General features: G+C 39.6%; 1 protein-coding gene across 1 annotated transcript in view; it reads right to left on the bottom strand.

Annotated features, from left to right (window-relative positions):
* ADCY7 (adenylate cyclase 7) overlaps positions 1-9099 on the bottom strand; it is a 28905-nt gene extending 19806 nt beyond the window's left edge. The window contains exons 1-6 of the mRNA XM_065640703.1: positions 8790-9099; positions 7356-7556; positions 5580-5744; positions 4697-4846; positions 2354-2502; positions 1881-1992 (exon numbers count right to left, since the gene is read on the bottom strand). Coding sequence (XP_065496775.1) covers positions 1881-1992; positions 2354-2502; positions 4697-4846; positions 5580-5744; positions 7356-7556; positions 8790-8960 — 948 coding nt within the window. The 5' untranslated portion in view covers positions 8961-9099. The remainder of the gene's footprint in view (positions 1-1880; positions 1993-2353; positions 2503-4696; positions 4847-5579; positions 5745-7355; positions 7557-8789) is intronic.
* Positions 9100-16249: the final 7150 nt, after the last annotated feature.

The raw sequence follows: 16249 nt of genomic DNA, 5'->3' as shown, positions 1-16249 counted from the left end.
AAGTCAGGCCTCATTCAAACCCTGTTGAAGCAAAGCTGACTTCTTTCCTGCGTCCAAATGCCCGGACGTTGCTCACTGGAGGGTAACAGAAATGACCATTTCTGAAATAAAATCATCCTGCTGTTTTCTGACTTTATCCTTGGAACTGTTCACAATTGAGAAACTATAAGTAGAAATAAAACCGTCAAGGAATTTACGACATAAAGGATAAAATCTCCTTATCTGTCTTTTAATCCTCATCTTTACTAACACCTGAATTACAGGCAGCTTGTTCACCTTTTCCTTGATTTTTTGCATGGCAGCCTCGTAAATAACATTGCGCAGTGTCGTAAAACCTGCACAGAATTCAAGGAGAAGTTAGGAATTAAGATGCTCAACTTGGTAGCTTTGCAGAAGCAAAATGTTTTTATTTTTCTTTCGAATATGACTGAGGAGGAAGCCAGCACACACTACAGCTTGCGATCACTAATAAAAAACCCACCATACTATCTGACAGCAGAAAATATTTAACAACCCAAGCTGTTCTCCCTCATCCACGAAAGCCTTAAGAGAACGTCCATCATTCTCCACCATCTTAAGCCATCGAGTGGGTTCTGAGCGTTGCAGCAAGCGCTGAACTTAGACAGAAGACGCCAGGCCTAGCTTAGAGCTGCGAGACTTCAGTGTCCAGCTCAGGGCCCAGCTTATTAGGTAATGTGAAGCCTACAACATTTTTGCATGATGGAAAAGATGACGGAGAATAGTCCCCAGCAGAACAAAAATAGCACAAAAAGCAGGAATCTCTTCTTACAGCTCAACCACAGAGTTGCACAAGACCTTGACTCACAAAATCCAGACATTTTTTAAACAGTGCAATTTGCACGCAGGAGTGAGAAATTAAAACGTATCGCTCAAAATCTAGAATCTTTTCTATATTTGTTGCAAAAAATGACCAGATGTCTTTAACCTCAGCTTCTACTGTAGCATATAAAGCTCATGGCAACTAAAATAACGTAACTTATTCTATATGCTCTTAATGGCTGCTTCACAACAATACAATTACAATATAGTTAGTGTGACTCTCTTACTTGCCAGTACTTGAAGTTTTAACAACAACTGAATTCATATAAATACAAAGATAAGCAATGTAATACAGATATCGAAGAGGTTAACTAGGATTTTAGCCAGGTTTTAATCAGCGATATATTTAAGAATTTATTCAATGACATCCACAAAGGTTTAATTAAACCAATTTCACTCCTCTGCTATATTAGTTTTAGAGTTTTCCCACTTTTTTCTGAAGAATTTTCAGAATTTCACAACACCAAGATGTTCCAAGTCCACTGATTTTCTATTTTTTGCATTCAGTATACCAACATATAGTCAATTCTGAAATCAAACCAACACCTATAAAACCATGGGGAGTTTTGATAGGTTCTCACTAGTCTTGACTTACGCTTTAGCAATGCTAGATTTCTAGAACCAGAATTTGGGTTGGTATTTAGTTTTTTGATGTCACACAGGATACAGCAAAATACAGCGTTTATTTTCCTAAAGCCATATTTGCCTCATAATACTAACAGAAAAATCAATGGATAGGACAGAACATATATCCAAGATTAGGGTCAGCGTTACAGGATAACCGAAATCTTTACAGAGTCAATCATGCAAACACATGTATGACACAGCCCCTGAATTGGAATTACAACAACAACTTGCTACATTTCCCAGTTTTGTTTTAAATATTGTTTCAATGTGATTTTCCTAGTTAGCTTTAAAGCCAAAGCACTCTCCCCTTCCTGACTTTGAAGCACTAACTGCCTTCTGTCTCGCAGAAAGGACGACTTCTTTTTTCCAAAGGTGGCCTTTATTCCTATTGCACAACAAAGTGCAACACATACCTTCGCAATCTGATCAAACTTTCCAAAAAGTTCATTCAGCATCACTACCAGTTCCTTCGGAGAACAGTCGCTAGCAAGTCGAGTAAATCCTACGATGTCTGCATAAAGAATGCTAGACAAGAATAAAAGGAAAAAAAAGACAGTGTAACTGAAATATGAACATATGTCTGTTTCACAGCTTAAATATTAAACTGCATTTAATAGAAAGTATCTCTTTCTTTGGAAAAGAACTCCAGAAAAAAGGGTTCAAGTATCAAAACTGATTTAGAAAGCAACACATGACTTCAAGACATGTTATCTTCCCACAGAGCTCACTTTGGCCTGAAAGTCTACCTCCAAATTTTAATTTTGCTGGACCATATACCCTCTTCCCTTCCTGACTTCGAAGCACTAACTGCCCTCTGTCTCGCAGAAAGGACGGCTAAGAATCGGCACCTTATATTAATACTATTTCTTCTAGAGTTTCGACTTACCTAACATTCTGGTGCCTTTTTACATATAGACTGTGGAAGTTGTTGTCATGCATTTGCCTATTATCATTAGTTTCCTTCAGTCGCTCTATGATTGCTAGCTTCATTTCCATAGAGATATGCGCTGGCAGGATGGATAAAAGCAAATTTTCCTAAAAGGAGAGGGGGGAAAAAAAGGATGCAAAATTCTCAGCACAGTAAATTTGAAACTGCAGGACTTCAGTGACTGCAAGAAGGAATTTAAAAAACCAAAACAAAACACAACAAAAACCAACAGCTTTATTCAAGTAGCTTTTGAGTAATGCATGTCAGGTTTTCCAGAAAGTACTTTCACATTTCTGGTCTCAAAATCACCACTTTTACAGCTAAGTAAAGCTGTTGCATATTTTTTCCTTTGTTCCTTGTGACCTAGATGTGCCACCTCTTTGTAACCACAAAAATTCAGCATTCAATCCTACAACTTCTGGATAAACGACAACTTATTTTGTCCACCAATCTCAGTGTCACATTAGCATCATCTGATAAAGCTTCTGGGAAAAGCTTGTCTTGTGTAACCAACAATCCACGCAGTATTAAAAGCCCCTGTGAATTCTCGAATGCCGGAAAAGCAGCAACAGAAACAGAAGTGTCAACAACATGTTGCTGTAGCTTCAATGAACCAGGAACTGATGCCACTGAAATAAAGTCTTTTGAACTGAGTGGGAATACAGACTCTTCGACTATTTTCACTGCTTTACACTGGCTTTGACTTAAAAGCCTGTTCTTCAAAGAAGACCCTGTTAAGTTGCTGGGCAGAAGAGGAAGACAAAAAAATGGTACTTTTAATCCAGGAAGGGCTCTACAGCCCCAGAGACAGCGTCACCGCAGCAGAGGAAATGTTGTGTGGAGCAGCTACAAGCAGGAACTTCTTCAGATGACGTTGCCAGCAAGGTCAACGCGTTGTGTAACTGCGTAAAAAGCTGTCCCTTTGGACCGAATCGCTGTCCCCTCTTCCTGAACACCCGAGGCAATGGTATACAGACAGCAGGGAGCTGCCAGGGTTACTTAACCAGTGCCTGCCACCAAAAAGAAAGGTATTTGGATCACAGTGGGAAGAGGGCAGCCTTGAGCATCAAGGCCTGGCCTACACTAGGTACAGACAGCAGTTTAGTTTGAGACTGTCCCAGGAAGGGGAGCACCTCCTCCTCCTCCTCTAGCCTTTTAATACCAGGAGAGTAAACCTTGGGGAACACGTTAAACTGACAGCAGAGCCCAGTGAACGTCACAGGCTGACACATTACAAAGTTTTCATGTGTGATGATCAATGCTGAACTGTGTTTCTCGCATTGTTTTCATAGCAAAAACAGTGAGAGGCAAAAAAGGAGACTCAAAATTGTGTGATAAATTACGACACAGATGAGAAGCAAGCTCTCCATAGACTTCAGCACATCTACACTTCAAATGAGGAATCGTAAAAAGAAAAACCTGTGCAAGTTCCCCCATCACCCAAGGAGATCCTGCCAGGCCTCCCATGCAGGTTTTTTATCTCACCAGATCAGCACCAGAGCAGAAATCGCACCAGCACTGCGGCATTTGCTCCTTTTCGATGGGATCAAGTCAGTTACTTTTAAGCACCTTGCTTTTATCTAACATCTGCTGGGCAGAGGACCAGGTACACACCAGCCTTCCAGAGCCACTGTTCTTAACCCTACTTACACCGGGATAAAAGGGGAAAGGCGCCCTAGTCTCAGCCTTGATACTTCTTTACAACCCTTTCTCAGTAAGAAATTCACGTTCCTTGCTTATTCTTGAAATACCACTGGAGTTTATGGAAATAAACAATGTCATAATCAAATACTGTAATCTATTTTACGATTTTTTTTTCTCCCTTAGGCTCTGATTTTCTTCTTCTAGCAAAAGGAAAATAGTTTATGAGACAAGAAAATACAAAAAAAACCCCCGAATAATACTTTAGAATTCAAAACAAAAAAAATGCGACCAAAGGATGCATGAAACTGAGTGCTGAAATTATCTTATCAGTACTCTTCAGGGCATTAGGGGCATGATCTCTTAGTTACCTTGGGCCAGCCCCAGTAACAATTCATACTAGGAAAAAACTAACTAAAATAACTGGCAATCACATTCCTGTTGCAAATACTGTGATTTTCATACAGACGAGGCACAGAGAACAGCTTCCTCCCTTTAACTTCCTTCTTTTGTTACAAATGGCACGACTTTTATTTTTGACACTAGGTGGGTATCACAAAGATTGGACCGAGCCTTTCAACATGCATTAGTCACCGACCTTATACAATGATACTGCAGAAATGAAAACAAGCAATTCCAAACTCGAACGAGTCCACTCACTTGTTGTCTCTTTTCAATCTTCAGTTTCATTCGGACCTGAATGCACTTTAATGTGTACCTATACAAGTCCCACGAAGCGACCTGCATTTGGCGTTTGTGGAATGCACCCATCAGGTTCCCACAAATAAAAATGACAGCATTGGCAAGGAGCTGCACAAGAAGAAAAATATTTATCTACTGCACTACAGGCATCAATACTTCTAGTAATACCTTAAAAACAATCAATCCCAGGCCATGTTCATTTTTTCTCTTACCCTGTCATACAATCAGCCAGGATATACCTGAGAAATAGGAGTTGACTTCCACGGTCACAGGCATTCCTGTGCCAACATACAGGAGTACAACGAAACAGAAAATTCTGCTCTACTGTTTAACATTTATTTGCAGGCTCCAGTGTTTGGTTTAGGGAGAAACCAGTCCACAAACTCATGCATCAGGGTGCCGGGTGAAGTGTGATGCACACTTGCACCACAAGAGCTGGGGCGCTCCTCTGAACACACCCCGTGAATGGGCTTTGGGGACCTGGGAGCAGCCGGGAGCTGCAAATCCTGCTTTCCCACCCGTGGGCAGCGCCAGATGGACTCACACAGAGAAGGAAGAGTGATTGTGACCAACTCTGCCGTATTTCGAGTAACTCGGTTAAAAAATTAAAATGACAATTCCGCTTCTTCCACTTAGGTCACAAAACCAAAACGCCTTATAGATTAAAATAATTGCAGTTTTATGAAAAGCATGCAAGACTCATTGGGGCCAAGCTCCAAATCCATGAATTTGGAACATCCCCATGGGAGTTTGGAACTTATTTAAACAGGATAGTTATGCCAATATCAAATGGTAATATGACTAGGGTATTTAATTACTTAACCAAGTAGTATTTCCTTACCTGAAAAAGAATGGATTCCTTATTTTCCTGAGAAGTCATGCTTACCACAATGCTTAGAACAATAATATGGGAGAGAGCAGAAAGAACGCTAATTATGACAGCACCTCTCATTCCAAAGGGTAGCATGGTATAAACTGTGAAGATTATGAATAGAAAGAATGGCACCTTTGGAAAGAAAGAGAAAGAAAGGAAAAAAGAAAAAAAAAAAAAGATCACACATACACATTTTTAGGTGCCTGCCAAAAAATCACTACAGAACAAGGAGGAAAGTAGCAGGATTCTTGCTCATTTTCAGGTTGAACAATTGAATATTGACATTTCAAAAGCACAATTAACAACATAAGGATAGTGCTAGTCCTAAAAGCTTTGAGGAAATTAGCAGCTATTTTATCCATCAGAGCTGAAGATGCACTTTGTACAACATGTGTCAGGAACGGTGTGTTGCAAGGATAGCAATATTGAATAGAATCAGATTTCTCACCTTCTCCAAGTTATTATTCTAATTTTAACATCACCCACTCACATGTGTATGTCTACTCCATATTTGATTAAAAATAATACCCAACCAATACTTTCTGGTGCTGGCATAAGAGAACAATCATTATTGCCACTAATTACATATTTAGTTGCACAGATTTTACGAAATGCACAATGGTCCACTAAACTGCCCAGGCATCAAAAGGAAGGTCATCCCCGCATTTAAATAGTAGCTTTAATTATTGATAAATTCATAACTTGAACTAAAAGTCTGAAATGAACCTATTCACTTCTATTTTCTAAACTAGGGTCTCATTATATTTTAGGTTTTAACTCAATATTAATGAATTATTACCATGTGACAAGAACAAGATGTCTTGCAGCACTGAAAGCAGCAAAACCAAATCTTGCTTCATTACATGTTTGTACTTAGAGTTAAGAACAGTAAACTTTGGGTCTTCCTGTGCTAATAGTTTCTTCCTTGAGCTAAAAAATACTGAATAGCAACTGTAAATATACGGTGCTGGATCCAGGCCACAATACAAATCAGATTTTGGTTGTTTAACTGATAATTTATATCTTTCTTTATTTGAAATAAAGAGGGGAAGGGGAAGAGTCAGTAAAACAAGATAAAAAGTCATTTTTATTTCATTAAAACTCTTCTGTTTACATTATGAGATCTTAGGAGGAGTTTCCTACAGATGATGATATTTTTGGCATCCTGAAATTGCCTGTCTTCTGATCAGAGATACTAAGCAATGAACTTTAGCCACACCCCGGCTATGCCAGGATGTGTCATTAATTCTTATTGTTCACTTTGCCTCTCCCAGTGATTTGAAAACATGCTCCCCAGGGCACACCCAGCTCTGGAGTCCTTTATCCAGTTCTTGGAGACTACTTTGACCCATAGAAATTAACGCAGCAAGCATTGTTAACGAAAAATTCTCTCAAATACGAATCAATAGTAATTAAGATTTAGTAAAAATCTTCAATAAAAATACAGTTCAATTACAACTGAAAAATGCCATTCCCACATGGATTTATGCGGTTATCCAATTTTCTCAGTTGATCTGTATTTTCGCTATAATAAAGAATACAAACTAAAATTTACTATAATAAGCCCATACAACCAATTTAGGAAAAGGAACCTAAATCTCAAGAAAAAGAAACCTAAATCTCAAGAAAAAATTATTATGCAGTTATAACATTCTGGAAAAAAAAAAAAAGCACACAAACACATTCATATATATACTGACTACCAGTCCTATACAGGTACCTGAACAAATAAGATATACATACCTGTTCCCACAGTTGATAATCATTTTCTTTTTCAAAAAGAGATACATATCCTACGATTAAGAAGCAAATCCAAATCATGACTCCAAATAACATCAGCCATCTCCGGAACAGGGATTCAATACATAAAAGTAAGTACATGGCTGCAAATATGACGAGAGCAGCACACACTGCAATAATGAAGGCTAGATGATAATGTGCTTCCTGCAAAAGCAAAATACAAGCATTATATTTGGTCTAAAAGTCTCCTTTAGAAAAAATGGAAAATGCATCTATGATGTCCTGGAAATAGACAGATTGAAAATATCCTAACAGAAGTAGTCAGACTGTGGCAGCATTAACACTTTCTGATAGTCGCACATGCAGAGATAATATAATAAATACTATTATAAATACTCAGTCTACCCCTGTTCCACCATTATTAATTCCCAAATTAGTGGGTTTGGTTTTGTCTTTAAGCTAAGTTCTACCTATGCTACATTGTACAATGCAGATGTACCCAAACAAACGCATTTAAGGAGTTCAGTCTGTGCTAAAAAGGAGCGGAACAGCTCTTTTCCAACGTTTTACAGGAGGTGACTTGTAACATGAACAGTAGTGCTACTTCTTTCCTGTTTTAAGAAATAAAAGCTAAAAAGTATACAAGTGCAATTGGTAAAATTAGATTTGTTGCTAAAGAGAGACTTAAAGACACTTTATCATGAAGCACAGCATTTGAAAAGCAGCGTTCAAAGGCAATGAAGGATTGTAATAGCTTCCTTATTAACTTTTTACAACATTATCTTTAAATCAACTCTCCTTTTTACCAGCTGCCAACTGGGCTGGCTTGAAGAAGACTTAATTTCTTTACAGAAAACCATATTACATTGCACAACAAAAAATGCTTTAAGCTGCATCTTTCCTGTGTCTATAGGATCTCTGCTAACTATTGATTCACCAGATGCAACTGTTGATGTCTGTTGTGATTCTATTGCCAAAAGAAAAAAAAAAGGAATATAGAAATCCTTAAAAAGAAATCACCTCAGTAATTCATAACCAATGAATCACTATATTATTTTAGATTTCTTAGATGACTCTAAAAATATATATATATGAGAAATGCAGGACATTTTAACTTACTTTCTTGTTCCTTCCTTGGCCCCTTTATTACTTGCTATCATAGCTGTCATTTAGCATAGATTATGATTTGTTCATAACATATAGTAAGGAAAGAGCAACCCTTGTATTAACTGTGCATGTGCCTGACAACACTGTCTCCTCTCTCTGTGTCCCTTCAAAACCACACACAGCATTACGTACATCCTTGATGTCTTTCAACACTGCAACTTCAATACCACGTAGCTCAAAAAATTATTCAGCCAAAATGTTGTGTGTGCTGTTACGGCGATTCCTCATCATCTCTGAAAATATGGAACGCAAAGAAAAAAGCGTACTCACGTCAGTGACAAAAAAGATGATGATGAGAGTGGTCCAGAAGACAATGGCGATGAAGAGCAGGAGGAGGAGGAGCGGGTGCTGCTGGCTGGTGTAGCGGTACTTCTCGTAGAGCGGGTCCGAGATCCTGCACTCATCGCTTTCGTTGAAGAAGTATTTCCCTTTAGCTGGCATCTTCTCCCAGGTCGGCCGCTATTCCTCCCCGTTTCCAGCGCACGCAATAAGACACAGCTGAGGCTACCGCTTCAAAGAGAAGTTTTGTCTCTTTGCTGCTGCCCCTGCGACCTGCAGGCACAGCGAGTAACCCACGATCTCTGATTTTACTTCTCATGAGCATTAACTTCAGGTTTCCAACGCAACCAAAAGCAAAAGAGTTAGCCCCCCCCAAGCCACAGCCAATTCATCAGCAGCTCTACGCGGGAATCTCGAGATCAACTTGTACTCGTGCAGAACAGGAGTTTTTGGTGTGGGGCTTTTTTAATTATTATTTTGCAATTCTCTAGCTCCTTTTCCATAAGCTTGAATGTCACTTCCTGGGATGAACTCTGCAAAAGACAGTATTAATGTATTTAATTAAGTGTACACAGTGTTCCCCAAGATTAAAAAAAAAAAAGTACATTCCTTCAACTTCCTATTATAAGGCATAGAAGATGAGAAAAGAATACAGCTGTTCAAGCCAAAATTCATTAAACTTTTTTTTATAAAGATACTTAACATCTAGTTCTAGATATTTAATTCAACTCTAATTAATAGTGTTTCCAAGGCAATAGGTGTGTTCTGTTAACAATGAACATTAAGGAATGAAATTTATTGTTCATTACTAATGAGCAATGTTTTCCAAATAGATTCATGAATACAGTTCACCCAATGCCAAGAGACTTAAAACAAAAAAAGGCAGGGTGATGGGACAGAGGGGAGCATGAAAAACAGGATTTCAGAAGAAGTCTTATTAAAACTTGATAACAGGACAACAGCTTCTTTGGTTCTTGACTGCCGTCACCATGGTGCCCAAGGCCACGGCTCTGGGGAGAAAGAACCCGCTCAAAGACGTGTAGAAAAGCCAAATCCAGGCAGTCATTCTCAAAAGGCAAAGTACTTAACCACACACGTGTTCAGACTGCACTCACACTGCAACCTGGAGCCGTGTCAAGGAAAAGGTTTCAGAAACTATAATACATGATTTAGCCTGTGTAAATAGAGCCAAATACTAGCGTACTACCCAGTTATTAGTGGTCAGATATACCAATACTGAGACTGGACCAAAAAAAAAGTCGACTTTTGCAGCAAAATGAGTTACTACAACTTCTTGGCCAGAGTATATCACAAACTTGGATTAATCACAAAAGACAAAAGGCCACGTTGTATCCCTTTTATTCAGTAACACCCCAAATAAACTCACATACATATTAAAAACCGAAATAAAACTGAATACACCTTTCAATACATTTTTTCCCGGGTATAGTTAATGATACACCTAATATCTCACCTGTACTGGTTATTACCAAGCTTTTCTTCATAATAAAAGGCTTCCCATTTTTCACCTGAAAAAAAAAAAAAATCTGCATGTGCACACTAACGCTCTTGCAAAGGTGTGTGAACGCATCTTAGAAATCACTGACAGTGAGAGGAGATGCCAAGAAGAAACAGAAGCATTCAAATCACGCCCTAACGCATTTTCCAAGTCATACAGGTGACTGCAGAATTACTTGACGTCCAAAAGTGTATTTTCAGAATAAAAGCTATGAAAAAGTTCTTTCATATACCTGCAGAAATATGATTTTGAGGGTAATGTTTATGATAACACATATTTTGAGAGGCAGCTTTATTTTTCCAGTTAGCAGAACCAAATCCATTTTCTAAAAATAACTATTAATTGCTAAGCAGTAATGCATTTGCAATTATGAGAGGCAACTAATCATGTCTTGGGCTACTTAATACTGAAATTCAAGAAAAATGACTTCACAGCTTGCTTTCTAGAATTTATTCTTCTGACTATGTCCATGAAAAAATAAGACAAGGGACAATATCTGTTCTACAGAACTGTATCGTGTGGCTGTGGCTCAGTTATTCAATGCCTTAAGATGAAAAGACACTAATTGTCAGTTTTAATATTATTTAAGAGTTGCACAGGACACCAAGTTGAAGAGACAGGTCTTGATCCATTTTAATAAAAAACAGATTGCTGCTTATTGATTTGTTTATTCCTCCACTGATCTCCATGGACATACTTTACAAGTAATTATGAATGCATCCTGGGTCACAGCATTTTCTTCTCAAAACTCTGTAAGGTAAAGAAACCCCCAAGCAGTAGCAATGTTACAAAGAATCTATAATACACTGTATAAATGCAACTTTAAGATGAATTAATTCAACTCTGAACTAGTTTCAATTTGCATCCCATGTCCCACTGTCACTCCCCTTTTTAAAAAGGGCCACAGAGCAACCTGTGCTCCTTCAGTACAAGTATTTTTTAAATTGCAAATTACTTGCAACACACAAAATTAGCTATTTGAGAATCATGCAATTATGCATTAGTTGAACAAACACATTTTCCCATGTGACAAACATAATGACCGGCCAATCATCATAATCTTACAATCCAAAACAGAAATACACACACACATATATTATATGGGAATTGTTACTTCGGCTCCAAATCCACTATAAACACTTAAACAGCTTTTCACTTTTTTTTTTTTTTAAACATTACTGGCATCACCTCTTTCCAGTAACATAAAAGAGAACCTTTAGTTTAAGAAACTTCTATAGATTTAGCTGAAATTCACCACTTCTTGTGCCCTTCTCTGAATTTTTTCCAGCAACCTTCCGAAAATGTAGAAGACAGAGTTGAGAGAGAGAAGAAGATTCTGTCTCGTGGATGGCATCACACGCCAGTGAAATCATCAGTTGAACACACTCCTGTTTATACACTTAAGGATCACGTGAGCACCGTGCACCGCAGCATCGCTTTTGCTTTTTTTGGTCATTGTTCGTTGGAGCTTTGCCATTCTGACACCGCGAGCGAGGTGTAACCCTGAGATGGCAACCGGCCACAAAACCCAAACCTCTCCCAGCAGCGCCAGTGGCAAACACGCCAAGCCAGCCGGGGACTTGGATCTGGGCTGCTGCCATAAAGCCATGGTCCTCTGGTCATCAGTTTATCGAGAAACAGCCTCGTTTCCTCAGAAGCTTTCACTGTGTTGTGAAGAATCAGAAAGAAGAAGGAACAATTTGTCAGCGAGATTAGAACATATAAGGAACAACCTCAGCAGTTTGGGCTGCAAACTGCACGGAGAACCCACGGCAAGGTCCAGCAAACAAACCAGCACGATTTAGTCAGCTCTAGGTGAGCTCCACAGCTATCTGCATGCCGATTAACATGAAAAACATTTGTTCAGATAAATAAATTTGCCCAATGAATACGTAAGAACAAACACTGGACACGTGATAGGCATAAAAAGCTGGACAACAGGATTCCTTCCAGAACATGAATCAGAACAGCCAGAGCCTTCCAAACCTCTGCTTCGAGCCACTGGGAACACGGTTGGGTTCAGGTCCAGCAACAGAAACAGAAACTTCTCTGGGTAAGTGCTGGGCCCGAGCTGGCGCGCGCACGCAGCCACCTTCACTTGCAAGCAAAAAGGAACACTTATATCCCACAAAATCTGGGTATTTCTGACCGCCCGACGCTTTCCTTCCCATAAACAGGAATTTTCAAGCATTGCTAAACTCTCTAGTCTCCTGCCGACAAAGCCATGGGATTTTGTTACAAATAATTCGAAAGCAAACATTTCATTAGGCTGCTAGGCTTGGACTGGGGCTCTTTTGTTCTCTCAGGCTACTTAAAAGTGTCCACAGTGCTTTGTGTCAATACACAGCCTTTTCTTAAGAACTGGCCTGGACTCAACAGTTGCAGAATAGACACGACGGTACCACAGAGCCTAGAGAGACCAAGCGTGTTAAAGAAAACCAACTGAAACGGGATATCACAGGCTACACCAACAAGTCACGCTACAAAAGTCCGAGAAGCCTTTTTGCACTTTGCTCAAGATAAGCAGCTATAAAAAAAGCAAGTCTCTTCACAAGGAAAACTAATCTGGGAGCATGCATCACCCAGACCAACCCTTTGCTGAGGCAACAGGGCAGACAAGGCAAATCAGCTGATGGGGTGAGAACACAGGAGGTGATTTTTGTCTCCCAGCAATTCATTCAGCCCAACCCGTGCATACTCCAACAAGCACAGATGAAGCAAGCACTGAACAGCCACGAAAATCAAGTCGATTCTTCTATCAACTTGAAATAGAATCACATCAAATTCTTGCATTTTGTAAGCCCATTGAAACTTCTCGCTGCAAAGGTTTTATTTCTTTGAAACAATAATGAACAGGCAAATGCTGTGAAGATCCAGGCTTCTCAAGATGCTTCTCAGAATATATTGAGATTAAAAGTTTGGTTTGACTCTTTGTCCTGGTAATACGTAAAAAGAGTCTTGCCCCTGGGCCCCAGCTCTTTCGACCAGCAGTAGTCAGTGATTGCTAACTGGCAGCTCTTCGTTTCAGCCCCAGGGACCCTTCCTGCTGTTTGGACAAGTGTCTCATCTCCACAAAGTCCCCAGACCCCAGTGCCTGCTTGGAGCCGAAGGCAGGAGCCGCTTTGCTACACACATCTGTCCCAATTATCTCTTGGTCACCCACTTTCCACCCAGAGCTCAAGGAAGCAGCAGAGGCCCATCAGTTTTCCCCCACAACATGCAGGTGCATTTCTTTCAGGCACGCCACATTGGGCCTTTTTGGTTTGTTGGCTTTTTTTTTTTTTTTTTTTAAAAGTACTGTAGGTCACGCATCAGCCCAAAGGGTGTTGATGCATGGGGTAACTCCAGCACTTTCGTCCCCAGCAAACAAAACAGTTCTTGGGATGGGTCTCCTCTATTCTCTGTATTTGCAGAGCATGAGCAGTTTCCAGGTGCCAGCTGGGCTGTGGGCTGGGGAGTGGACCTGGCAAACCTGCACCCTCCTGCCTGCTCTCCCCACGCCGACGGACACGCCGACGGACAGCGATCGCATCCTTCTTCCCTCTCTTGGGACAGTTACTCACAGCAGCTCCTGACCACATTCATGCCTTTCCAAATGGGATCCAAGTACGTTGCAGTTCTGTTCTTCATTTCAGAACTACTGAGGTACTCACAAACACATCCACAGTAACCGCCTGGACAATTTTTAAATTATTCTTTCGTCTAGCTGCTCGTTTGCCAAGGACTCAAGTCCTTCTCACTTAAAGCTGTGTGTTTACTAAAAAGCAGTCTTACCCATGAAATATTAAAATGAACCCCAACAGCAAGAACCAAGTGGAATGATATACGTTGCCTTATTCCTCTCAATAACTCCTGCAGAAAAGCAAGCAGAACCTGTTTTCCATCTTTAGCTACAACACCATTTTGATTTCCATTCCATCTTTTGTTTCACACAAACAACAACAGCGTTTCTGAAATTACTTCAGCAATTTCCATGACAAGAATCATTGCTGACCGTAATTACCCATTAGCAGCTATTACAAGGGAATCAGGAATCTATAAACATCCAGTAGAATAATTGAAGGAGATTAGTAGGTGAATTATGAATCTCAGGCAAAGAAAAAAATCTCCATGCTAGCGGACCGCGCAACTAATTCAGTGTAGGAAATGAATGTCGGCAATCCAAGCGTACACCACGGGAAATAGCATTCACAGGAACGACAACACTTCTTCCTTTCAGACTTTGCTTCCCAGTGCCAGACTGCAGCTTCTCCTGCTCATACAAACATACCAAATGCAGAACAGATGCGTTCTTAATCATCTGTCTGGTAGCAGTGGTGAGTATTACTTGCACAGGTAAGTTTCTTTACAAAGGTAAACCTTGTTTTTATATATATGTATTTTTTAAGGTTTTCATGTGAGATTTCATGTTCCTTAATTACGTTTAATTTCTGAAACCCTCCTTCTGCAATACAGAAAAATCTTCCTTATATTTACCTTCTGTTTTCCTACCAAAAGTGATCATAACCTCCTTCAACACATCATCACTCAAAACTGTATTTACATTAAAATGCCAAATAAATACAAAAAAAAGCAGTCTGTCATTTGGAAAAAAAGAAAAATAAAAAAAATCCCACTACATGTCAGAACGATGAGGGTAAAACACAGCACTGTATCACCCAGGCTGTGCCCTGGAACACAGAGTCACGGCAATGACGACGCTAAATATACTGCAAAGCAAGCGTTGAAACGGAACTTTTTCAATTCACATTCATATTTCAGTAGATTGCTCCTTCTTGTGACATCTGTTCTACAATAGCCTTTAAAACAGGAATAAGGTGTTGTGTGATTTGAAGAGTTTTGCAGCCACTAGCGCAGACGGAAGATGCCGGTTTCAAAACACGTGAGCCCAGCAGCCGCCAGCCCAATGTTTGGAAAGGCAAAGCAAACCACGAGCAGGAAAGTAAGAGCAGTTCAGTTGACTCATCACCTCTCACGGGTCCACAGCCTCCCAACACCAGGAACATCACTTCTTTTTGCCCATTGCTCATTTTTAAATACCGCTATGATTACAGGATGCGCTTTGAGGAAAGACGTTACAGCCACAGAAAGAAATCTCTACAATGCTGATCCAGGTAGGACAGAGAAATGGTGACAGCAGGGGGCTCAGGAAACGGAAGATTTGTAATTTAAGACTAGCGAGCTCACAAACTAATCAGTAAAAAAAGAATCCATACAACCAGATTGGTGCAACTGAATCACATGGAAGGGTTTACTACTGTTCTAATCTAGTTTATTGTGCAAACACATGATGGTTCAACCAACAAATCTATTAAGACTTATAATTAACTGCTGGGTCTGGCTCAGCAAGGGGAAGAAAAAAAAAAAAAAAAAAAAAAGGCCACTTATAATACTGGTTTTCATAAGCAGCAAACTCCAGGGTGTAAAAAGATACATCACACCAGAAGGGAATTGAGCTGTGCTTTGCATCTTTCAAAGTCCAAGGTGTGTGATTATTTCACGATTCCCAGACTCCCTGACACATCTTTGATAGATTTTCTGACTTGAGCTGGTTTAAAATTGAACTTACGGCTACAGAAATCAATATTCCACTTACACTTTAAGTTTTCAGTGACCTATTTGACATTCATGTCTCTGAACACGGAGGCCTCACAAGTCAGGATAGCTTTTCATTGTGTAATTTCAGTTTAATTATATCAAAACTAGAATGTTTGTGCAGTTATTTATAGTAATAAAACCTGCAATATTAAGCTATATAAACTGCAGGAAAAAAAAAACCAACCTGAAACACAGAATATTTTACCCTAAACACTGTGGTGAAAAATCATTTAAGCTGAGATAGCAATAGGGATGGAGTATGTGTGTAAACCTCAATAATTTCTACTGTAATACCTCTGATTTTTACAGAAATAGAAATCGCTGATATTTTCAG

The sequence above is a fragment of the Caloenas nicobarica genome, chromosome 9 (genome assembly GCF_036013445.1).
Source record: "Caloenas nicobarica isolate bCalNic1 chromosome 9, bCalNic1.hap1, whole genome shotgun sequence".
NCBI lineage: Eukaryota > Metazoa > Chordata > Aves > Columbiformes > Columbidae > Caloenas > Caloenas nicobarica.
This window is presented reverse-complemented; position numbering and strand designations above follow the sequence as displayed.